Source organism: Capra hircus, chromosome 15 (assembly GCF_001704415.2).
Source record: "Capra hircus breed San Clemente chromosome 15, ASM170441v1, whole genome shotgun sequence".
Classification (NCBI taxonomy): Eukaryota; Metazoa; Chordata; class Mammalia; order Artiodactyla; family Bovidae; genus Capra; species Capra hircus.
Genome location: NC_030822.1, coordinates 60,424,260 through 60,450,779, shown reverse-complemented (window position 1 = coordinate 60,450,779; position 26,520 = coordinate 60,424,260). Strand labels below are relative to the sequence as shown.

Below are 26,520 nucleotides of genomic sequence, written 5' to 3'. Positions count from 1 at the left end.
CAGGGCTCGCTCTTACCCTTCGGCTGGGTGGCCGAGGAGCGGGGCGGGCCAGGCGGCGACCCCGCCCCGCTCCTCAGCTATGCGGCCGCGAGCTCGGAGGGCGCCGGAGCCCGGAAGGAACGCGCCGTCCAGGCCCCGCCCACCTGCCCTTCCTCGCGGCCGCTCGTCGCCGACGTCGGCGGGGCTCCGGTCGCCATGGTGACCAATCGAGGCCCGGTCCCGCCCCCGCCCCTCTGTCCCGGCCCCCTGACGTCTGCGCACGTCAGCGGCGGCGCGCGCCTGGCTGGGCCCTGCGGAGCGGGAGGGACGGAGCGCAGGAGAGAGCGGAGCCGCAGTCGCCCGAGCGGAGCCGCGCAGCCCGTCCGCCCGCCAGCCCGCCCGCCCGCCGGCCAGTCCGCGCTCCAGTCCGCCGTGCCTGGCAGCGGGGCCCAGCATGGTCATGGCGGATGGCCCGAGGCACTTGCAGCGCGGGCCGGTCCGGGTGGGGTTCTACGAAATCGAGGGCACGCTGGGCAAGGGCAACTTCGCCGTGGTGAAGCTGGGGCGACACCGGATCACCAGGACGGAGGTGCGGCCCGGGGCTCGGCGGGAGCGTCCGAGGCGAGGGTTCGGGAGACGAGCTGTTGGCCGAGAGGGGCGGCTGCCGCTGGGGGCCTGGGCAGCTCCGAGAGGCCGGGTCACCGGCTCAAGCGAGAGGGCCTGGGAGTGTGAGGACCCGGGGAGCTCCAGGGGTCGGTGAGCACCACGGGGACCGGGGCCGCGTCGCCCGGACCGTATGTCGTCCGATTTGGAGAGCCGGGCCGCCAGGCGCTTTGCCTTCTCTGGGCCATCCCTGGGGGCCCCCTGGAATTTCGCCCAGAGCCTCGCACCCGGGGCCGTGACCTGGTCTGTGGGCCTGCGCTCCGGAGCCCAAGTTCCGCGTCTTCCCGGCTTTCAGCTGGGGGTGGGGTAGGAGGGGAAGTCTCCGCGCTCCTGGGCTGCGCGATGAGAGGCGTCGCCAGCCCGGCCGAGGGGACCGCCTGCGCCCCGACGCCCCGGACGGGGGACTCCTCGAGGCTCCGGGAGAACCGCGGCGCCCGCTCCCCCGCCGCTCGAGGAAGGGGGGCCCCGGGGGCCGAGAATGCCCGGAGCGCCCCGGTCCCATCTTCTCTCCGCTCCTGGTGCCAGACAGTATCTCTGACCTGGTGTCAGGCTCGCTGGATCTCGTGCCTGAGGCATTTCCACCTTAGTACTTCAGACAATAGAGCCGGTTAAAATGGTCATCTGGGCATTCGCACAGTTGGTGGGGTTGGTTCGGTCTTTCTTATGCTAGGTGATTTCTTTACCAGGTGTGCGTTCTGGCGTTCCTTAAGCCGCGTCAGATTCTACCTGTCTACTCTAAAAGCCCTCGACTGCTTCCTGACGGGGAAGCCAGCATCTCCCCCCGCCCTCCATCGCACATTCTCGCTCACCACACGTATTTTCTCGCACGTCTCTGTTCTTACCTAACCCGCCCCCCCCTTCCTTTCACCGCCTCAAGCTGCTCTCCTCAGGGTCTCTATTTTAAGACGTGCAAATTAAATACTTTAGAAAAATGGTAGAAACAAAACCATTCTTTAGAATAAAACCTTGTGTTTTTGGCGTACTCTACTCTGCCTCATTGTAGTTGTTCTGGAGTTTCATCCTTTCCCTTTTTTTTTTTTCTTTTTCCCCTTTCCACTTTTCATCCTATTCAGCGTTTCTCCTTGTTAGTGCGAAGATACCAGAGTTTGGATATGAAATAACGGGATTCTTTTTCAGAATGCCTGTGTAAGGTGAAGGGCATCGGAAAACTTGAGTGATTTTTGTAGCTGTTGTTCTTAGAAGTTTTGCTTACTGTGAAGAAGTCCGTTTCCAAAAAGAAGGGGCATCTGTCATTGTATCATCCTCATTTTTTGTCTTGCCCTGCTGATCCTGACTGAGGCAGCCGAATTCCGACCTTTTTTTTTTTTTTTTTTTAGCATCAGGGCCAAGGTCACAAATTTTCCTCTTACAAATTTACCAGAGGTAGCAATTTAAGTTTTTAATGTAAATAATGTGACTGTAGTGAGATTACTTAATCTGACCCCAGTATTTTTAAAAACGAAGAAATTGATTCCATTCCTCTAAAGAAACATGGCTTAATGCCATGCTGTTTGCCTTTTAGTTACATGAAAAGAAGACATTTTTAATGTGTATTTTTGTATAAGCACACATTTTTAACGACTCTAAAAACTAAAGAGATTTCACAGTTAGGAAGAGCTTTTACAAAACTTTTAAACTGTATTGTTTAGTGGTTGAATTCCAAACCCATCAGCTCATATTACTTTTTTCCCATCAGCTCTTATCAGTGTTAGTTGAAAGATTTGTCAGCTGTTACTTATTAGTATATAGTATATATTAGTATATAGTATCTATTTAAAAATTACTTAAGTAGAGCTATGAGTGACTGACACTTTCTTGAGGTTGTCATCTCAAACCGTGATACTTTTAAACTGATCGCTCTTGTAGAGCTAGGGGGCAGTGTGGAGTAGTATGGTTTGGCTATCGGTGAGATCAAGGCATTGAAGGCACAGGTCAGATCAAGAAAGAGCACTCAGATCCTGAACTGTGTGCATTGTTTACATTTGTAAAATCATTTCAGGTAAAAGCTAACTTTCTAGTACATAGAACCTCTTTACTGTTTTAAAGAAAGTGTTCTTAACATATAAAAAGAAAAAGTGTGAAGTTTAAGATGGGTGAGTATGAGTGTGGTAATTTGGTGTAACTGGAAGTATTACAGATAAGAGGAGTGAGGGAAACAGCAAGGCATTAATGAAGAGAAAAATTCCTGTAAATCTCAAGTTTTATTAAGTTGCTCTGTGAACTTTTGTGGTAATTTGTCTTAAGAATTATTTAGCACAGATACAGTTGTTCCTTACTGTAGTATGCTATTTGTTAATGAGGATTTTTAAAGCAGTATTTGTTGTTTTTATTCACTGAATGTGTATCTTTGGTAAGCACAACAACTTCCTCAGCTATTATAAGTAATATGGCTAGTAGAAACTTTAAAGTGTTATTTAATATCATTTGAGGGTCTCATTGCTAACCATACTAATTACAGCAAACAATTAATATGGCATCAAGAACATTGGCAAAATGTCATGATTATACTTACTGCTTAGAAAAGTTTCTTCAATATAGTATGCACTAGCATCAATGTAAGTTTGTGAGTTTAAAACATAGAGGTCTTTTTTCCGAAGTTTGAACATCAGGCAAGTTATAGGGTTTAATTTAAATATTTAAGTAATGAGCATTTGGGCCCCCCTTTTTTTAAAATTGACTTTTCTCCATCTCTTGTTTTGTATCTCCAAAATGATGTATTTTTGCAGAGCTTGGGAGATCCAAGACTCTTTGCTTTTTTAGGTGGAAAAAAAAAATCAGTTGACAAGAGAGATCTTCATTTCAGTCTAATCTATCAAATAGCTTAACATTGTTTAAGAAATACAATTGCATCACCATCTGAAGCAGTGTTCTCATGTTAGATCTCTGTGTAAATTTTACACACAAAAGGGAAGACAGGTGGTGGTAGAACCCAGCTTCTTAGTATAATACTTCATAAAAGCTTTGTAGTATTTGTTTGTGATTTATGAATTAGAGTAGCTAATTTTATAAAATTAGCATGATGGAAAAGAATAGTAGCATTTAGACTATTAAACTATTTTAGGCAGTCATGGTTGCTAGTTTGCTATGCTTTGAGTGTCCTTGAGAAGTGTATTTTATTAATACTGCACTAGTAAAGAACTTTTTCCTTCTAACTAAGCGTATGACTAGTTTTTTGTTGTGTTTTATTGTCCATCAAGTAAGATTTCAGAAAAGTCATTTGTGCCCTTAAATGTTTTTGTCTCTTACTGTTAAATAAATATAGTCTTACTGTAGAAAATATAAAGAATATAGTGCACAAAAAAGTACATGTGTAATTCCTCCCTCAGTAGAAATAAATCATTAACATTATGGCATATTTCCCTCTAGTCTTTCTTTAATGCTTTTTTTCCACAGATGACATCACATGGTAGATACACTTATATAAATTGTATCCTTTTTTCCACTTATCATTATAGCCTTGACATTTTGCTTCTCGTATATAACTTTATTAAACATCTTAACATTTTACTTATTTATTTTTGGCTGTGCTGGGTCTTCATTGCTGCACAGGCTTTCTCGATGTGCAGGGAGCAGGGGCTACTGTCTAGTTGCAGTGTGTGGGCTTCTCATTGCGGTGGCTTCCCTTACTGCAGAGCACAGGTTCCAGGGTTCGGGGGCTTCAGTAGTTGCCGCACGTGTAGTCAGTAGTTGCAATTCCCAGGCTCTGTGTAGCACAGGCTCCATAGCTGTTGAACCCCAGCTCAGTTGCTCTGCGGCATGAGGGATCTGGGATCAAGGATTGAACCCATGTCTTCTTCATTGGCAGATGGATTCTTTATCACTGAGCTACCAGGGAAGTCTCTTAAACATTTTTAATAGCTGCATAGTGTTCTTCCTTGTAGATGAATCCTGTTTTACTTAACAGTTTTCTTATTTACCATTATACAGGTTCAAGTTTTCATTTACTAGAAATAATTTGCAGTGTATTTTTATGTATATAACTCTGTATCTGCATTCTCAGTTATTTTAGGAAGGAGTGATTGGAGATAAATTCCTAGAAGGGAAATTACTAAGTGAGAAGGCATTATTTTTACATTAAAAAATTATGTATTTCTGTTATCAAATCTATCATGTTTATTATTGAACATTTTAAGAAGTGTAGCTAAATAAAATGAATTAACCATAATATTACCACCCAAAGATAACCATCATTAGTTATTTTCAAACCATTTCTGTAATAGGTAATTGTTTTCCTCAATACCATACCTCTTGTTTTGCTTGGCTGAAGAGCCTCTAAATGTTTGGTCCATGGGCTCTTAAATATATTTCATACAGGTTCTGAAAATTAGTTTATTGAAATGGCATGCAGGTGTTACTTATCTAAAGAATCTGGAATATAAAAGTGATAGCAAGGACATTGGGAAGCTGTTTTTTTTTCACTGAAAACAATTCTTTGGGTGCTCCGGGGTTTTTATATTTAGGCATAATTTGTAAACTAAGTATTGCCTTAAAATGTAAGTATTTTTAAAGCTTTCCAAATAGTTAAAGTACAAAATTGCATTTTTAGAGCAAAGGTAGAAACAAGAGAAGAGCATATTACTCCCTGATTATGGAATTTCTTGAAGAGGATAACTCAGTTTTTTAAATACATTTGAGTTTTATATTTTACTTAAAAATTTTAAGTCTCCTCTCTGTAATCTTGATATTATTAATCTTGTTCTGTGAAATATTCCAGATGTCAAGAAGCAACTATACTATGTTCAACAAGAGGAATTGTTACCAAATAACTTAATCACTAATATTTGTAACTAAGTCTATGTATGATCTTTAATTGTGTGTTGAAATAAAAATTAGATTTTTCATGGAACATATATGTTTTGCTTGAAATTGTTCTCTAGTTTCTTGGCACCCAGACAAGTAAAATTTGCCAAGTTTATTCTGCAAAATATTGTTCAAAATGATCTGTTCTTTGGGGAGGGGGGACAAATGTGGAAAATAAGTTGTATAAATGTTCATATTCTGTAGAAATGCTTACCAGAGTTTAATGCATTCTGCTTTTAATTCCACTGGGAAATTCTGTCTCAGGCAATTAAGAAAACATTTATTTGGAAATAACTGAAACTGGCCTTGATTCCTGGATTCACATGATGATATTTGATTCATGGCCAATGCTGATGGCAAATTCACTTCCTTGGAACCAAATGGGTTCCAGAAATTCATTAAGATTTCTTTCTTTCTTCTTTAATGTGCCTCTTCTACCTTCCACCTCCATATATTTGAAATATGTTATTTAGGTAAAAGTTCTTTATACAGGACATTTGTGGACAATGCTTTCCCGCCCTTTAAAGAGAAATAGCCCATATATCCAGTTTGAGATAATTACAAGAATGAAAGACAGTTACATTCAGGAATTTCATCAGAAATTTTTCATTTTAAAAATACTTTAAACAGGTTAAGAGATGAATCTTGGATCTTGGATGAATTAAACTGAAAATTGATGGTAAAAAACATAGTATTTGTGTGTGTTTCCCCAATTACAAAATATATGCATGTTCTTTGTAGACAGTGTTGAAAAACTTGAAGAAGAAAATAAAAACATTCTTATTTTAATCCACCATCCAGACCAAGAGATAGCCACTTAATATTTGGTTCCTATCCTCTTAGCTGTTCACACATATTTTATATGTATGTAATAAAATTGATGTCACCTATACATAAAATCTGTTTTTTACTTAGTATGTTTGTTAACATTTCCCCAAGTTTACAGAAAAATGTCTAAAGCATGGTTAAATAGTATCCTTGAATTTGACCATCTGTATTTTATTTTAATAAATTCCTGTTATTGAACATTTAGATCATTTCTCTCTCTTGCTGTTTCTCTTTCTAAAATAGTATTTCAGAGAATAATCATGTTATATACATCTTTGTGTATCTATCTGATTATTTCCTTAGAATAATCCCATAGCAGTGGAATTCCTGGGTCAAGGAGTATGTGTTTATTACAAGTCAAATTTTAAATTGGGAAAAAAGTTAAATTCATTTATTCTTAAAGGGTAACTGGAGAACTCCATTTGCTACTGACTTTTACTGAAGCAACTTAGCAGTTAGCAGTTTACTGTTTTCAGAAACCGTTTCATTGTAGACCACTCAATCACAGTCACTATTCAATCAAATGATAGGCTGGTATGTTCAGATTCTACCTGTGATTTGATGTGTGAGCTTGAAAAGTGTGTTTATGTTTTAATTTCAAAGGCCTCACTATATGGTAACGATTTTGCTACTTGGTATTTCAGAAGGACAATGTATAATTAATGTATTAGTAGTAAATAACAACTGAAGCAGATGTTACCTGAGACGACAAACATTTATTAATGCCTTCTGATTTTTCATTAGAAGAATAACTTTATTGTATAACTTCTTTGTAAAGTCCCCCCAAACCAGTTTTGTGTGTGGTTTCTTTAAGTGCAAGAAATTAATATATCTTTTATGAGAAGTGAAATAATTTTTTAAAAGTATCAGAAAGTGAACTCTTACCATTAAATTACATTTTGAAAAATGAAAAGAATCCCTTTTATTCATCAGCTGAACACCATTTCATTTCTGATCTTATATTTAATCCTTTGTCTTCTTGCAAATTTGTATTTTACATGTTTTTTAACTTAATCTTGTTGGAAACATTTTTATTCATAATTAAGATTTAAATCTTATTAAATAATATAGCCATTTATAGAGAACTTAGAAAACAAGAAAATGAAAATCACCAGTATTTCACAGATGGAGAAGTTAGCCTGTATAATAAATATAACTATTTCACTTTTCATTTTTTCTAATTAGAAAAGTAATTCATGCTCATTGAAGAAAACTTGCACTGAAAAGTAAATCAGGAAAATAAAATCATGATTTTTCACCCACTGATAACATTTTCATCATATTTATATCTAGTTTTTATTGGTCTTCTTCTATGTATACTTTGTGTTGAAACTGCACTGTTATTCTCATTTTTTATTTAATATTTTTGTCTCATTTTTTATATTGTTAAAAGGAACTATTTTAAAAGCCATGTAATAGTCATAATATACCATAAGTCATGTAATGATTTCCCAATTATTGTTTTCTGTTTCTTACATTATAAAAAATACTTTTGAATATATTGACACATAAATCTTGATCATCATTTCAGATTATTTCCTGCAAATAATTTCTAAATGGGATGGATGATTTTTAAGGTTCTTGGTAAAGACTGCCAGATTACCTTCCAGAAAAGTTATAATCAATTTTATATTCCTACTAGCAATACATATGTGTGTGTGTGTATATATATATATATAAAGCCATCTCATTGAACTTCAGCTCACAAGGGTGCTCACTTTTTCATCTTTATGAAGAAGTGAAAAATGTTTTTTGAGATTTTGTTGACATGTCACATTATGTTAGGTATATATACATTTTCCTGTTTATGAGATTGAATATCCAGTGTTGCTGTTTTACCTGAGATTTAGTTGATAGTAATTATCCTAGTTTCCAGAGTTATATAGAAAACTTTCCTTTTGTATCCCAACAGAAGCAATACTAATTTTTTTTATTGCTGTATAAATTCATTGAAGGTTTTTAAAAAAAGATATTTCATGCATAATTAAGAATTAGTGCTCAGTTGCTCAGTCATGTCCAGCTTTATGCGACCCCATGTTCTATAGCCCACCAGGCTCCTCAGTCATGTCCTACCCTTTGTGACCCCATGAACTGCAGCATAGCAAGCTTCCCTGTCCTTCACTATCTCCCAGAGTTTGCTCAAACTCATGTCCATTGAGTTGATGATACCATCCAAACATCTCATCCTCTGTCGCCTCCTTCTCCTGCCCTCAATCTTCCCCAGCATTGGGGTCTTTTCCAAAGAATACTAGAGTGGTTGCCATTTCTTTCTTCAAGGGATCTTCCTGACCCAAGGATCGAATCTGTGTCTCCTGCATTGCAGGCAGATTCTTTACTGCTGAGCCACTGGGGAAGCCCTAGTTTAGATGAGCAACAACAAAGAAAAGATACTTTGATTTTTAGAGTTCCTTGCATGACTTTGTTGTGACCATGCAGATTTTGTCCTTGGTACTATGTTTGGAACTAAGTAGAGAAGGGATGCAGAGAGAAAGTTCCCAGAAATCTAAGTTCATAGCTACCTTTAAAATGAACTGCTACTGCTGCTGCCCCTAAGTCGCTTCAGTCGTGTCCGACTCTGTGTGACCCCATGGATGGCAGCCCACCAAGCTCCCCCGTCCCTGGGATTCTCCAGGCAAGAACACTGGAGTGGGTTGCCATTGCCTTCTCCAGTGCATGAAAGTGAAAAGTGAAAGGGAAGTCACTCAGTCGTGTCTGACTCTTAGCGACCCCATGGACTGCAGCCCACCAGGCTCCTCCATCTATGGGATTTTCCAGGCAAGAGTACTGGACTAGTGGAGCACAACTCTTTTGTAAATTCATCATACAACATTGGGGAAATCCCCAAATGCAGATTTCTTTTGTTTGTTCATAAAATTTGTTTTCCAAAATGTCTTCCCCCTTTTCTCATAGACCTATTAAGTTCTCTGAGGGCAGGAATCATATCTTGTTCATTTTTGTATCCTAGGTATAATTCTAGGCATACAGCAGGTGCTCAATAAATGTGTGACTAATATGCTCAATGAATAGTGAAAAGATGGAACTTGAAGTTAGAAGGCCTGTGACTTTTTTTCCCCATTAATTCACTTGAGCTTTAAGACCTTTGTAGAGTATGTAGTATCTTTTCAACCTCAGTTTCATCAACTCATCAGTGTACTGCTTGTTCCATTTACTTCAAAAAATTGAGAAAAAAATAAAATTTATCTTATCTCTTAAGATTCCAAAAGAGTGTCAAAGAGGAGATATCTTTTTGGTAATATGTTAATTGTTATTTAGTATTTAAACTTTTTCTTGAACATTAAATATGATGCTCAAGATGTTATATACAATAAATTTCTTAATGACAGTAATCATGCTAAAATTTTTTTAAACATTGTTCCTTTCTATTATTTTTCTATTTAGTAGATATTTATGACTCATTTCATTATAAAAGTTTTTTGTTTGGGAGGAACTACTGATCTCTAGATGTACTCCAAAAATTGTAGGGCAAGAAATTTTCTTCAAAATATGCATGTCTGTAAACCTCCATCTTACCTTCTTAAGGAATATTGAGAATAATAAAATATACACTTACCCTTTTATCTGACAGCTTTTACCCAAAGTTACCCAGAATAACTGATAATACTATATTCTGTCATACTCTTAATTAGGTGAAGGGGGTCCAGTAATGTTCCTAATAGTAAGTACAGTATTAATCAGTCACTCATCTAGCAGTCTTACTTTCTAGAATATTTTGATCATGGGAATAAATAAAATACCACCAAACATAATGCTGCTGCTGCTGCTATTAAGTCACTTCAGTCATGTCCAGCTCTGTGCGACCCCATAGACGGCAGCCTACCAGGCTCTGCTCTCCCTGGGATTCTCCAGGCAAGAACACTGCAGTGGGTTGCCATTTCCTTCTCCAATGCATGAAGGTGAAACGTGAAAGTGAAGTTGCTCAGTCATGTCCGACTCTTCGCAACCCCATGGACTGCAGCCTACCAGGCTCCTCCGTCCATGGGATTTTCCAGGCAAGAGTACTGGAGTGGGTTGCCATTGCGTTCTCCACCAAACATAATGAAACTGTCACAAAACCTGCAAACTTTACTGCTTAAAGAAGGAGCTACCACCTTTCTTCTTAGGCAATTTACCCATTATATTTAGTAATCTGACTTCCCTTGGGAAGCTTGAGTTCTGTGAGTTACAGTTAATTCAAATTAGGCAACAAGCTATGGACGGCAAAATAGAAATAGAGAACGGTAAGTAATAAATGTTACAGTAGGACTTTGACAGCACAGGACAGAGAGCTGTAAGGGAAGAAGAAAGAATTAATTGTATTAACAGGAATCTAAGAGAATTAAAAACCAAGATAATCATGATGGTGTGATCACTCACCTGGAGCCAGACATCCTAGATATTAAGTGGGCCTTAGAAAGCATCACTACGAACAAAGCTAGTGGAGGTGATGGAATTCCAGTTGAGCTATTTCAAATCTTGAAAGATGATGCTGTGAAAGTGTTGCACTCAATATGCCAGCAAATTTGGAAAACTCAGCAGTGGCCACAGGACTGGAAAAGGTCAGTTTTCATTCAAATCCCAAAGAAAGGCAATGCCAAAGAATGCTCAAACTACCGCACAATTGCATCATCTCACATGCTAGTAAAGTAATGCTCAAAATTCTCCAAGCCAGCAATACGTGAACCGTGAACTTCCAGATGTTCAAGCTGGTTTTAGAAAAGGCAGAGGAACCAGAAACATGTATACTATCATGTAAGAATCGAATCGCCAGTCTATGTCCGATGCAGGATACAGCATGCTTGGGGCTGGTGCACAGTGATGACCCAGAGAGATGTTATGGGGAGGGAGGTGGGGGGTGTTCATGTTTGCGAACGCATGTACACCTGTGGTGGATTCATGTCAATGTATGGCAATTTTATTTTTATTTTAAATTAAAAAAAAAAATAGAAAGGGCAGAGGAACCAGAGATCAAATTGCCAACATCCACTGGATCATGGAAAAAGGAAGAGAGTTCCAGAAAAACATCTATTTCTGCTTTATTGACTATGCCAAAGCCTTTGTGTGGATCACAATAAACTGGAAAATTCTGAAAGAGATGGGAATACCAGACCGCCTGACCTGCCTCTTGAGAAACCTGTATGCAGATCAGGAAGCAACAGTTAGAACTGGACATGGAACAACAGACTGGTTCCATATAGGAAAAGGAGTGCGTCAAGGCTGTATATTGTCACCCTGCTTATTTAACTTCTATGCAGAGTACATCATGAGAAACGCTGGGCTCGAAGAAGCACAAGCTGGAATCAAGATTGCCGGAAGAAATATCAATAACCTCAGATATGCAGATGACACCACCCTTATGGCAGAAAGTGAAGAGAAACTAAAAAGCCTGTTGATGAAAGTGAAAGAGGAGAGCGAAAAAGTTGACTTCAAGCTCAGCATTCAGAAAACGAAGATCATGGCATCTGGTCCCATCACTTCATGGGAAGTAGATGGGGAAACAGTGGAAACAGTGTCAGACTTTATTTTGGGGGGGCTCCAAAATCACTGCAGATGGTGACTTCAGCCATGAAATTAAAAAGACACTTCCTCCTTGGAAGAAAAGTTATGACCAACCTAGACAGCATATTGAAAAGCAGAGACATTACTTTGCCGACTAAGGTCCGTCTAGTCAAGGCTATGGTTTTTCCAGTAGTCATGTATGGATGTGAGAGTTGGACTGTGAAGAAAGCTGAGTGCCGAAGAATTGATGCTTTTGAACTGTGATGTTGGAGAAGACTCTTGAGAGTCCCTTGGACTACAGGGAGGTCCAACCAGTCCATTCTAAAGGAGATGAGTCCTGGGTGTTCTTTGGAAGGAATGATGCTAAAGCTGAAACTCCAATACTTGGCCACCTCATGCGAAGAGTTGACTCATTGGAAAAGACTCTGATGCTGGGAGGGATTGGGGGCAGGAGGAGAAGGGGATGACAGAGGATGAGATGGCTGGATGGCATCACCGACTTGATGGACATGAGTTTGGGTGAACTCCGGGAGTTGGTGATGGACAGGGAGGCCTGGCGTGCTGCAATTCATGGGGTCGCAAAGAGTTGGACACGACTGGGCAACTGAACTGAACTGAACTGGACTGTAGCCTACCAGGCTCCTCTGTCCGTGGGATTTTTCAGGCAAGAATACTGGAGTGGGTTGCCATTTCCTTCTCAAGGAGATCTTCCTGACCCAGGAATTGAACCTGGGTCTCCTGCCTTGTGGGCAGACGCTTTACTGTCTGAGCCACCAAGGAATCAGCCTGGTGAATTCAAATCAGTGAATTGACAAGTTGAGTCCAATTATCTTGGTTACTTTGTAGGAGTATTGAACTATAAATGTTATGGCAATAAAATGAGTGTTGTGCTGCGTCACTTCAGTCGTGTGCAGCTCTGTGATTCTCTGGACTGTAGCCCACTGAGCTTCTCTGTCCTTGGGATTCTCCAGGCAAGAATAGTTGAGTGGGTTGCCATACCCTCCTCCAGGGAATCTTCCTGACCCAGGGATTGAACCCACAGCTCTTATGTCTTCTGCATTGGTAGGCAGGTTCTTTACCACTAGCGCCACCTGGGAAGCCAGCAATACAAGAATTGATAGTAAAAATTATCCTGAAACAACAACATAAAACCTGAATTATGTTCAGAATGCTTTTGGGTAGAATGTGAAGTACATTTCAGAATTTCTTCAGAACTTACTATAATTAAGTTTGGGTGGTTCCCAATTATGTGAAAGTTTTATTTAAGTCAGAATGACTTATTTCCTAACTAAATGCCTACTGAATTAAAAAAAAGTTATTTTTGGTTCCATGAAAAAACTTGCACAGTTGTTGTTTTATGACTGCCTAGTTATTCACCTTCAGATGCATCGCCTTCAAATTATTCTGTCTAGCTATGACAGGAAGAGGCCATGTTTTTTGAAAATCATATTCCTTTAAGTAAAAATTTTATATAATTACTAACATTTGAAGTTTTGCACTTGAATTTCAAAACAAAATTTAATCCAATTGGCATTTTTCAAGTAGTTGGATTTTTATACTCATTTTTCCCAGAAAAATAAGTCAGTATACTTTGGAACCCGTCCATTGCTTTTCTAGACAAATTGTATTTCAGTTATCATAGAAGCTATCTTCTATTTGGTTGATGATTTGTTTATAGGCACTTGGCATTGAAAGACAACTTGTTGAAATTGCTGAGACTGTGTTTCTTCAGTTTTTAAATGGAGTAAGGAGTTAACAGTTGTAGCAAAAGAGAATTATGTTTTATTAAAGTAAAACTTTAAAGGGCTATTTTTCTTCATAACACATTAAAATAAAGCTTTAAAGGGTTATTCATCATACCACATTAAAAACACTCCCAAACAAAATCTGCCACAGCACCTTAAACATGGCAGATGTTTGAGCCATAATAAGATGCATGAATGAGCATTGAATTTAAGCTAGTTATCATCATTGTCATGGGGACCTACGTACTGGTAGAGTCTTAGATGTCATTTATTTAAAAATTTGTAACTGGAAAATGTTAACCATTTTATACTAATTGTATTTATTTGTGTCTGGGATGCAGGTGGCGATAAAAATAATAGACAAATCTCAGCTGGATGAAGTGAACCTTGAGAAAATCTACCGAGAAGTCAAAATAATGAAACTGTTAGACCACCCTCACATAATCAAACTTTATCAGGTATGACTTAACTTTATACTTCTCCATGCTTCTCACATTCAGTACTCTATTTTACATCATCATTTTTCTCTTTTATGTTAGTTTTTTCAGTCTCTAAAAAGATAATTATATGCCTTTATTAATACGAATGCTTCCATTTCTCTATAGTTAAAAATTAGGAGATAAAAACTACTACCAGCTTAACTTTAAGCTGTTTCTCAGACTGTAAGTTATTTACTTTCAAAGTTTGTAGTTGTGCATTTATGATAATGTGCTTAAACCTGCTGGCTTTGGTGGTGGGTGGTTTAATGGATACAACAGTTTTGCTTATTTAAAAAATAATGCTGTTTATGTTATATAAACTACAAAGGCTAAAATAGACTTACTTTAGTGACATACATTATAATACCTAAAGTCAAGTCTTTATTTAAGGGAGGGTTCTTTTATCAGGTAAAGCAAATCATTCATTAAAAAAAAATAACCTTATTAAGGTGTAATTTTCATAAAATAAACTGCATGAGTTTCAAGTATAAGCCGTGTTTTTAAAAAGGAAGATTTTTCTCAGATTTCTAAATTTATGTTTAAGAAAGGTAATGTAATACAAAACATTTTATATTTCTATTCATTAATATTTAAAATTTTTATGTTAGAAAACTATTTTTAAGCTAAAATGTTATAGTGTGCTTGCTAGTCTATGACTTTGCTCTCCAAAGTGCAGTGTGTGACCTTAGAGATGTGCTGTGCTCAGCCTATACTTGCTGTGGGAGCTGACTGTCAAATTTTCAGAAGTTTTGTGAGTCAGTTAACATGCTAATAGCTCAAAATCAGTGATGGTAGGAGTATTTTTACTCTGCAGAAATTGGTTTAAAAGTCAGAGCCGTTTTCTCCCTCCCTCAGTGAGCTGGAGCTAGCACGCTTTTGTATGCATGCATGCTAAGTCACTTCAGTCACATCTGACTCTGTGTGACCCTGTGGGCTGTAGCCCGCCAGACTCCCCTGTCCATGGGATTCTCCAGGCAAGAATACTGGAGTGGGTTGCCGTGCCCTCCTCCAGGGGATCTTTCTGACCCAGGGATGGAACCCACGTCTCTTACGTCTGCATTGGCAGGTGTATTCTTTACCACTAGCGCCCCCTTGGAAGTCCAGAACACTACTCTGTGCACTCAGATTGGTTAGCACAAGTGTCCCTCGGGATATAGTAAAAAAAAATTAGAACTTCCAAGTCTGTTTATCTTTTTTGTTTATCTTCTTGTGTTCATTTTATAATGTATGTATTTATAAAATGGCACAAGTATACAGTTTGTGTCTCTGCATGTATATATTCATAAACACATCTACATATGTGTGTGTATACATTTACATGTATACATACATATACATACATATTTGGCTTTATTGAGAGAGATTTTTAGTTTAAACCTTGTGGAGACTGTTGGAGAGCATTCCCGTTAGCTGAGAATGAGAGACTATGGTGTATGTGCCACTCAAAACAATTCCTAAGGTTCTAAAACTGTGGAGGGCCTCTTAGATCAAATTTATATCAGAGTACTTCTCCCTTTAAGCTTTTTTTTTTCCCCTAAAGAGGATGCTTGTAATAAACTAATCACATGCTTAGACGTCTGATGAACCATAGCCCAAACTGAGGTTAAAACTACCGTGATTCTTCAACTGCTGCTGCTGCTGAGTCACTTTAGTCGTGTCCAACTCTGTGCGACCCCAGAGACGGCAGCCTACCAGGCTCCCCCGTCCTTGGGATTCTCAGGCAAGAACACTGGAGTGGGTTGCCATTTCCTTCTCCAAGGCATGAAAGTGAAAGGTGAAAGTGAAGTCGCTCAGTCGTGTCCGACTCTTAGTGACCCCATGGACTGCAGCCTACCAGGCTCCTCCATCCATAGGATTTTCCAGGCAAGAGTACTGGAGTGGGGTGCCATTGCCTTCTCCTGATTCTTCAACTATACTTCAATAAATAAACAAAGCAAACAAACCAAAAGCTGCCATGATTCACATGATAATTCTGTGTTTATTTGAACTCCAATAATCAGTTACATTGTCTTACTCTTTGATTTGTTTAGACCCAAATTGTAGGTAGCCCTTAGTTTTCTAGCATGTTTTAGAACAGTCTTATATCTGAATGTTAGAGCAAAATTGGTTTTTAGCCTTTCAGTAGATAGTAGTTAAATATTACATTTACTAGCATGTGCCAGTATGTATGTTCCTTTCTAGATTTAGAAAAACTAATTTAAATAAAAATGTATTGCAGTGGAACTGTGGAAGAAGATTTTGAACAATGTTTTAAAATAACAGTACTTTGTAAAAATGTGAAAGTGTAGTAAGAGGATTACCACACTGTGACAGATTAGCTAGGTTACAGGCCAGATTAACAGCTCTATTATTCGTTTCTTAATCAGAATCTACCATATAACACAGCTAGAAAAGTCACTGAGGAGGTTAAACAGTTGTTCTTCAAAACTCCTATTACCTATATCCATATTTTTCAAACTTGAATAAGAATGGTAGTCCGCTGAAGGTGTGGTGAGAGTGTAAATCTGTGTTAGGTCTGGCGTGGGGTCTGAGAGCTTACGCTTCTAACAGGCATCTGGGGCAGTGCTGCTGCTGCTGGTTGTAAACCACGTTGGGAAGACGCACAATCTAGAGTTTTCGCAAACGTATTAGGATAAGGATATTGTCAGTCTTATAAACATCACCAGCTTCTGAATCGTCCATAATTTTACACCTTTATTCGTTGTTTTAATTTATGTAATTCCATAGAGGGCTTGCCTGGTGGCTCAGAAGTAAAGAATCCACCTGCCAATGCAGAAGACGCAGGTTCAGTCTGTGGGTCAGGAAGATCCCCTAGATAAGGAAATGGCAACCCATTCCATTATTCTTGCCTGGAAAATCCTATGGACAGAGTAGCCTGGCGAGCTACAGTTCATAGAGTCACCAAGTTGGACATGATTTAGTGACTAAACAACAACAGTATCACAGAATGTTGTAGTAAATAGCAATCTTTTCCTGTCAAACTAATATGGAATTACTTATCAATAGGTAATGGAGACCAAAAGCATGTTGTACCTTGTGACAGAATATGCCAAAAATGGAGAAATTTTTGGTAAGCACATTTCTTTCAATATTTTAATTTGAAAAATGTCAGTAAGCTTTTTGAATAGAGTATTTTCTATTAATTCTCCTGCTTGCTTAAAAGTTGCTAATGTGAATTAGAAATGTTAAAGTATTATATTATAATAAAATATACAGTAAGCTAAAAATATAGAATATAATTTGTTCTCTTATATTTATGATATTAAAGCTATTGCTTAATTCTCTCATCTGTGTTGAAGAGATTCGAAAATCAAAGTTGCGGGAAACTTTCAGTCATACTGCAAAGGAGATTCTTTTAATCTTCCTTTTTACTCTTTTTACAGGGTAAAAGATAAGTCAACAAATATTTATTGAGCTTGTACTATGTCTCAGACATTGTACTAGGTGTAGGGGATACAGTGGTGACCTAAATAACAGTCCCTGCTGTTGTGGATTTTACGGTTTAGTACGCTGTTAACTTTAGCTGTAGATCTCTGGGAAGTCACTAAACCTCTCTGGGACTCACAGTTTCTTTATTTCTTAATAAAAAATATTTGATTAATTGGTTTATATGATCTATTCTAACTCTTACAAATTATAACTATTTTATTGGTTCTAGCTTTCATCTATTTTATTGTTACTTTATGGAATAAGAACACCATAAATAGTCTAAATATTTTGTTTTTTAACCTAAGTCCAAAATTGTTTTTGAAACAGCTTTATTGAGGACTTCACATACAATAAATTGTGTGTACTTAATGTGAACAGTTTAATAAGTTTTCAGACACACGTGTGAAAGAAACCATCACTGCCATCAAGATAACCATCACTTCCCAGAGTTTCTTCGTAACCCTTTGTAATCTCTCTTGCCCCACTTCACCACTAGGCAAGCACTGATGTGTTTTCTGTCACTATAGATTATTTCTTCTGCAGTTTAAAGGTACTCATGTAGTCTGTACCCTTTCTTCATCTGGCTGTTTCTCTTAGTATAATTATTTTAAGATCCTTCCATTTAGTTGGACATATCAGCGTATCATTTCATTTTATTGTAGGTTGTATGTAATTTTGTAAATATACCCCGGGTTGCTTATCCATTTGTGTGTGGATGGACATTTCAGTTGGCTTCAGTTTTTGGCTACTACACACGAATTGCTGTGAACATTCATGTATAAGTCTTTAACTTAGAGACTACCTTCAAATAATATTCACCACTTAACATATAGTATATATTACTATGCTCAGTCACTCGGTCCTGTCCAGCTCTTTGTGACCTCATGGACTATAGCCTGTCAGGCTCCTGTGTTGATGAGATTTTCAGGCAAGAATATTGGAGTGGGTTGCCGTTTCCTCCTCCAGGAGATCTTCCTGATCCAGGGATTGAACCCATATCCCTTGCATCTCCTGCATTGGCAGACGGGTTCTTTACCACTAGCGAGAACCTTAAAATAATATACTTCTTCTTTTTTAATGAGTTAATTAATTTGGCTGTGTCAGGTCTTTGTTGCGGCACCTGAGATCTTCATTGTGTCATGTGGGCACGTGGACTCAGTAGTTGTGCACACAAACTTAGTTGTCCCATGGCAGGTGGAATCTTAGTTGGACCAGGGATCAAAGCCATACCCCCTGCATTGCAAGGCAAGTTCTTAATCACTGGATCACCAGAGAAGTCCTTGATGATATACTTCTGTTTAACGCCTCCTTGCCTTTATTGTCTTGTCATACATTTTATTTATACCTGTTTTATGAAACACAAAATGCAGTGTTGTTCTTTTTGTTTAAAAAGTTAATTATGTTTTAAAGAGATTTCATTATTTTTAAAACTCATGCATTTACTAGTGGAGTTACCGTTGACATATCCCTATATGTGGATGCCTATTTTCTCATCTTTATTCTTTTATTTGGATACATACTTTTATCTGGCATCATTTTTCTTCTGCTTGAAGGACTTCATTTAGCATTTCTTACAGAGCGGGTCTGTTGATGATGAAATCTTTAAGCTTTTGTGTATCTAAAATAATCCTTACTTTGTCTATTCTTAAATGACACTTGTACTGGATATGTAATTCTAGGTTGACTTTTTTCCTTCAGTGCTTTAAAGATATTGCTCCACTGTCTTCTCTTTTGCATTATTTCTGACAAGAAATCTGCTGTCATCTTTTTCCTTTATATATCGTATATAAAGTGCCCTTTTTTCCCTGGCTGCTCCTAAGATTTTCTGTTTATCACTGTTTTTAACAGTTTGATTATGATGTGCGTTTGTATGGTTTTCTTCATGATTCTTAGGTTTGCTGTTTGTTGCTTCTTAAATTTGTGAATGTTAAGTTTTCATGAAATTCAGAAAAATTTCAGCCATTATTCTTCTGGCCTTTTCTTCAGAGACTCCAATTACACATATTAGGCTCTTTGAAGTCTTCCCACTGCTCACTGATTCTAATTTAGAAAATTCCTCTTTCTCTCTGCATTTCATTTTGGATAGCCATTATTATTTCTGTGTCTTCAAGTTATTTAAATTCTTTAGCTATTTGTTTCAACTAGAGGCTTCTTAACTGATGTTTTAGTAGAATTGTGTAGGCTTGAAGCCAAAAAAGTCTAGTTTACAATGCTGGCTACCCCATGTTAATTGTCTTTCAAGAAATCTTTATTGAAAACTGATTGTATACCGCAGACTTTTCTGTGTGGGAAGAATTCCTCAATAAGAAAAACAGACAAAAATTCCTTATCTCAGGAACCTTAGGTTTTATTGTGGGGAGAGAGACAATACGCAAAATAAGTAAATTGTATATAGTATACTAGGTGGCAGTACATGCTATAAAAATAAGAAAGGAAGGAAGGGGGCATGTGGAGTGGGAGAGTTGTTTGTGGTCTGACACAGAGTGGTCAGGAAAGGCCTTGCTGACATTTGCGCCAAGACTTGAAAGCAGAGTGGAAGATGTAGGGAAATGAGAGTGATCCCAGTAGAGGAAAGAGTAAATGCAAAGGTACTGAGGCAGCAGTGTGCTTGGCGTGTTCAAGGCATAGCAGGGAGGCCAGTGCAACTGGAAAGAAGCAAGGAACAGGGAAGAGCCAGCAAGGAGGAACAGTAGAAAGGTCAGACAAGATCAGAAAGGTAGAGGTGAGGCAGCAGTGGGGCAGATTTGGGGGCTTTGCAGACCACGTAAGGAATGTGATTCTTACCTTCAACAAAATTAGAGAACCATTAGAGAGGTATTTGAGCAAAGAAGTGATTGCATCTAATCTATATATATATATGCACACACACACACATATATTTTTTTAATGCTGCATCCCAGAGCTTATGGCCCAACAAAGATCTGTATAGTCAAAGCTGTGGTTTTTCCAGTAGTCATGTGTGGATGTGAGAGTTGGACTATACAGAAAGCTGAGTGCCAAAGAATTGATGCTTTTGAACTGTGGTGTTGGAGAAGACTCTTGAGAGTTCCTTGGACTGCAAGGAGATCCAACCAGTCCATTCTAAAGGAGATCAGCCCTGGGTGTTCTTTGGAAGGAGTGATGCTAAAGCTGAAACTCCAGTATTATGGCTACCTGATGCAAAGAGCTGACTCATTTGAAAAGACCTGATGCTGGGAAAGATTGAGGGCAGGAGGAGAAGGGGATGACAGAGGATGAGATGGTTGGGTGGCATCACTGACTCAATGGACATCAGTTTGAGCAAGCTGTGGGAGATGGTGAAGGACAGGGAAGTCTGGCATGCTGCAGTCCATGGGGTCTCAAAGAGTCAGACATGACTGAGCAACTGAACAACAACAACAACAAGAGCTTATAGGATCTAGTTCCCCAACCAGGTATCAAATCCATGCCCCCTCATTGGAAGCACGTAGTCTTAGCCACTGGACCACCGTGGAAGTATTTTTTAAAGCATCGCTGGCTGCGATGAATAGATAGTAGTGAGCAATAGATAATAGTGAGCAAGGATGGAAATGGGAGCCCAGGTAGGAGAGATAATGATGGCTCAGACCAGGGTAGCAGAAGTGCACATGGTGCTAAGTATGCTAATGGTATGTTTTGGATGAGTAGAATCAGTAGGATTTCTTGACAGATGAAAACCACCCAAATATTGAATATTAGGAAAGAGACCAATGTCTCATCCCTGAGGCAGTCAAACATTTAAAACTTGGAAGAACCAGCAAAGAAGAAGAGAAGAAAACCAAGAGAATGCAGTGTCCTGAAAACCAACACATGAAGAAAGTGTTTTCAGAAGGACAGGGTGAGCGTCTGTATCAGATGCTGCTGGTAGTCAAGACGGATGAGGAGTGACGTTTAACCATTGTATCTGTCCCTTGGTAAGAGCAGTTTTGGTGGAGTGAATTGGCCAAAGCTATGTTGAAGAGCAAATGAGAGAAGAAAACCAGAGAGAGCCAAATACACAGCTCTTAAAAGGATTTCTTCTTCACAAAGAGAGGGGAAAAAAAGGGGGGTAAGGTAGTTGAGAAGGGCAGTGGGGTCAGGGGAAGGCCTTTGAAGTCTTTATTCATTGGAATACTTTTTCAAGCTTCAGGCTGCAATTTTATCGATAAACTAGAGAGAAATGGCTATTATGTGTTAGATGTCATTTTTATGAAAATGGAAAATTCTCAGTTACTCCTTCTTGCTAAGACCTTTGATGATTAAAGTTGGGTCACATTGTTTTATATAAATTGAAGCATAATTTTGAGATTTTTAATATAAAAAGTTTATTTTGAATATAAAACGGCCAGAGTAAATGTGGAAGATAAGACACAGTAAGCTGTAGATTTAAGTAGTTGCAAGCAAAGCCAATTTCTGATGTGGTAACCACAAGGACAGTGAAATAGAAAGTGAGAAGATGAAGTCCATAGAATATTAGTCAAGTAGTGAAAATGTATATATAACATTCCAAGTAGATTCTGAGCTGAAAATCTTTTCAGTCTGTTTTAGATGACACAAATGTAATGTTCAACTATGTATTAAGAACTATATGTTAAAATCTATTGTTCATGTTTATATTATTGAGGTTACTCTTTACAAATACCTTTAGTGCCTCCTCTGTGCTGGAGGGCATTGTGGGTTTTTTTTCCCTTTTTTTTGGCTGTTGATGGGTCTTCATTGGGGCCTATAGGCTTTCCCTAGTTGTGGGACACAGGCTTAGTTGTCCTGCAGTATGTGGGATCTTAGTTGCATGACCAGAAATCGAACCTACATCCTTTGCATTGGAAGGTAAATTCTAACCACTGTACCACCAGGGAAGTCCCTGTGTCCTCCCCTCAGCACACACCTTTTTTTTTTTTCCCCATTCCTTTAGTTTAGGTTACCAGCAAGTCATACTTTGTGTTCTTGGAAAATAACTTGAAAATTAAATCCTGTTTTCCACAGTCATCACCTTTATCTAGACTTTCATCACCTCATCTCAATTATGAAAACCTCATATTTTACCACCTCTATTTCTTTTCCAGTCAAGTACATTTCTGATATATTTCCTATTTAATCTTTCCCAACTATTATTTTTATTATATTACCACTGTGTTCATTAACCTTTACTTACCTTCCTATTACTTATTGGATAAAATTCAAACTTCAGTCTGCAAATAGGGTGCTCCACTAAGTAAATGAATGTGCCCAATTATTCCTTACATAGGTCCACAGATGATCCTTAGTTATGGATAACCAGTTGCCTCAGTTAATAATTAGTCTTCCTTCCTTCTTCCCTTCTTCCCTTCTTCAGTCTCTTTCTTTCCATCTTTCTTGGTCTGTATCTATCTTACAAGTTTTTATTTTTACAAAAGTTAAACATGTACTTGGGTAAGAAGTTAAATAATTCTGCCAGATTGGTTACCAAAAAATGCCAGTTTCCCATCCTCTTCCCCACCCCTATTTCCCTTTCACAGGGGCTGCCACTTGTACTTCTTTCAGCTGGTTAATTCAGATTTGCTTCCATTTTCCTAAGTAATATGATTATATTGCAGCTTCTGGCTTTTTCTGTTTAAGGCACAGTTTTTTGAATACTTCTTGAATTCTTTACCTACTCCTATAAGTAAGTAGCATATGTTAGAGAGGTGTGTAGAGTCAGTTGTGAAAAACCTTGAGTGTTTTGATAAAGGCTTAGGATGATTTGTTAGAGTGGGCATCTGTGAGCCAAAAGGTGATGATGAGCCAAAAGGTAATTATCTGTGTGAGGACTTGGTTAGGAAGATAAATCCAACAAGGGTCTGTAGTGTGAAGTAAAGGAGGAAAGAAGCGATTTAGGAGATTATTTTATTGTCTAGAGATAGGAGGCTGAATGCCTAGATTAAGATGTTAATTGTCAGATTCTTATATGCAGAACTTATATGCAGAGTACATCGTGCGAAATGCCAGGCTGGATGAAGCACAAGCTGGAATCAAGATTGCTAGGAGAAATATCAATAATCTCAGATATTCAGATGACACCACCCTTATGGCAGAAAATGAAGAAAAACTAAAAAGCCTCTTGATGAAAGTGAAAGAGGAGAATGAAGAAGTTGGCTTAAAGCTCAACATTCATAAAACTAAGATCATGGCATCTAGTCCCATCCCTTCATGGCAAGTAGATGGGGAAACAGTGGAAACAGTGGCAGACTTTATTTTGGGGGGCTCCAAAATCACTGCAGACTGCAGCCATGAAATTAAAATATGCTTGCTCCTTGGAAGAAAAGTTATGACCAACCTAGATTGCATATTAAAAAGCAGAGACATTACTCTGCCAACAAAGGTCTGTCTAGTCAAAGGTATGGTTTTTCCAGTAGTCATGTATGGATGTAAGAGTTGTACTATAAAGAAAGCTGAGTGCTGAAGAATTAATGCTTTTGAACTGTGATGTTGGAGAAGACTCTTGAGAGTCCCTTGGACTGCAAGGAGATCCAACCAGTCAATCCTAAAGAAAATCAATTCTGAATATTCATTGGAAGGACTGATGCTGAAGCTGAAGCTCCAATACTTTGGCCACCTGATGCAAAGAACTGACTCATTGGAAAAGACTCTGATGCTGGGAAAGATTGAAGGCAGGAGGAGAAGGGGACAACAGAGGATGAGGTGGTTGGATGGCATCACCAACTCAATGGACTTGAGTATAATGGACAGGGAAGCCTGGCATGCTAATGGACAGGGAAGCCTGGCATGCTGCAGTTCATGGGGTCGCAAAGAGTTGGACACGACTGAGCGACTGAACTGAACTGAACTGTCAGATTCTTGAGAAAAGATTTTAGGCAAGAGATATTTCCTAAATAACAGCATTTATTGAGTACTCCTTTTCGTTGGGTGCTATTTAAAGTACTTTATATGATTTATTTATTTAAGCCTCACAAAAACCTTTTATAATAAGATAGGCACTGAAAGATTCAGTAATTTTTCCAAAGTCACACAGCAAATATGTGGGAAAGTCTGAATTTGAACCATGCAGTTCCTGAGTCTGTACATTAATAATTATAATCTGTCAGTTCACAAGAGAGGAAAATAGAGAGAGTTACGATTTAAAGCAGATATAATTGAAGAATATTTGTGATGTGGATGACAGCAACAGAGAGACCTGATTCCCAACTAGAAAATTACAAATTAGATTTTAAATGTGCTGTCAGAGATAACATCAGGACATCTAGTTTGATGTGAGCTGTTGGCAGTTGAAGATATAGAAGCAAATGACATTCAAAAGAGAGCTTAAATTCAACAGAAAAAAGACAAACAACCCAGTTTAACAATGTGTAAAAGACTAGAACCAAGCACTTCACAAAAGAAGATATATTAATGGTCAATAAGCACATGAAAAATTTCTCAACATAATTAGTCACCAGAGAAATGCAAATTAAAAGTTATAGTGAGATAACATTACATATCAACTAGAATATTTTACATTTTAAAGATTATAGTAAATGTTAGTGAGAATCAGTTCAATTTAGTTCAGTCCCTCAGTCATGTCCGACTCTTTGCAACCCTATTGACTGCAGCACGCCAGGCCTCCCTCTCCATCTCCAACTCCCGGAGTCCACCCAAACTTATGTCCTTTGAGTCGGTGATGCCATCCAGCCATCTCATCCTCTGTCATCCCCTTCTCCTCCTGCCTGCAATCTTTCCCATCATCAGGGTCTCTTCCAATGAATCAGCTCTTGGCATCAGGTGGCCAAAGTATTGGAATTTCAGCTTCAACATCAGTCCTTCCAATGAACACTCAGGACTGATCTCTTTTAGGATGGACTGGTTGGACCTCCTTGCAGTCCACAGGACTCTTAAGAGTCTTCTCCAACACCACAGTTCAAAAGCATCAATTCTTTGGCACTCAGCTATTTTTATAGTTCAACTCTCACATCCATACATGACCACTGGAAAAACCATAGCCTTGATTAGACGGACCTTTGTTGGCAAGTTAATGTCTCTGCTTTTTAATATGCTATCTAGGTTGGTCATACTTTTCTTAAGGAGCAAACATCTTTTAATTTCATGGCTGCAGTCACCATCTGCAGTGATTTTGGAGCTCCAAAAAATAAAATCAGCCACTAGTGAGAATATGAAGGAGCTAATATTCTCATATATTGGCAATGAGAGTCTAATGTGATGTATAGCAAATCAGAATAACTATTTCTCAGTTTTTTAGAAATTAAGCATATATCTACCCTGTTACTGAACCATTCCATTCCTAGGTATTTACTCTAGAAAAATGAAAACAAATGTTCGTAAAATGACTGTACAAGAATATTCATAGCAACCTTTTTCACAAACAGGAGCAACCCAAATGTCCATCTAGAAGAAAATGTATCCAAAACAAATTATGTATAGGAATACAGTGGGTGATGACACAGCAATAAAAAGGAATGAACTGCTTATACATGCAACAACATAAACAAATCCTACGTTATGCTGAGCAAAAGAAGCTAGACAGAAAAGAGTTTATACTGTTATGGTCCTCCTTATGTGAAGTTCTAGAACAGGCGACACTAAACAATGTTAATGAGGTTGAAAAGTGGTTGTCTCTTTTCATTGTTTCTGGGGAGAGGGGAAAATCGACTAGAAAGGGGTAAGAGGCAACCGTCTCGAGTAGTGGAAATGTTGATTTTTGTTTTGAGTTGTGGTTATACAGAGTATACCATGATCAGAACTCATCTAAATCACTTTCTAAGAATTTACACTTTGTTGTAATGCAAATTATACCTCACTAAATCATTTTCTCTCTCAAAAAAAGGGGGGGTTTAGTAACATAGGTATATATTTGAGAATTATCTATAGAAGTATGAGCGAAGCTTTAATTAATAATGAGACCTCAGAGAGAAGGCAGCTAAAAATTGAGTTTTGATTATGAGCGCAGGTTGGCAAAAAGGACTTGGTGAAGTAGAAGAGTGTCTTGCAAAGTGAGGATAGCTTCTGTCCTTATTAGACAAGAGAGAAGTTTAGAATGAAGAGGAATATGTTTGGTCATTAAGAGATCATCAGTTGGAAAAAGAAATGGCAAGCTACTCCAGTATTCTTACCTGGAAAATCCCGTGGACACCTTGGGGGCTAGAGTCCAGGGGGTC

At 38.6% G+C, this 26,520-nt stretch overlaps 1 protein-coding gene across 1 annotated transcript in view; it reads left to right on the top strand.

The window, feature by feature from the left end:
• Window positions 281–26,520, top strand: part of SIK2 (salt inducible kinase 2) — a 132,809-nt gene continuing 106,569 nt past the window's right edge. The window contains exons 1-3 of the mRNA XM_018059798.1: window positions 281–568; window positions 13,853–13,969; window positions 16,997–17,060. Coding sequence (XP_017915287.1) covers window positions 434–568; window positions 13,853–13,969; window positions 16,997–17,060 — 316 coding nt within the window. The 5' untranslated portion in view covers window positions 281–433. The remainder of the gene's footprint in view (window positions 569–13,852; window positions 13,970–16,996; window positions 17,061–26,520) is intronic.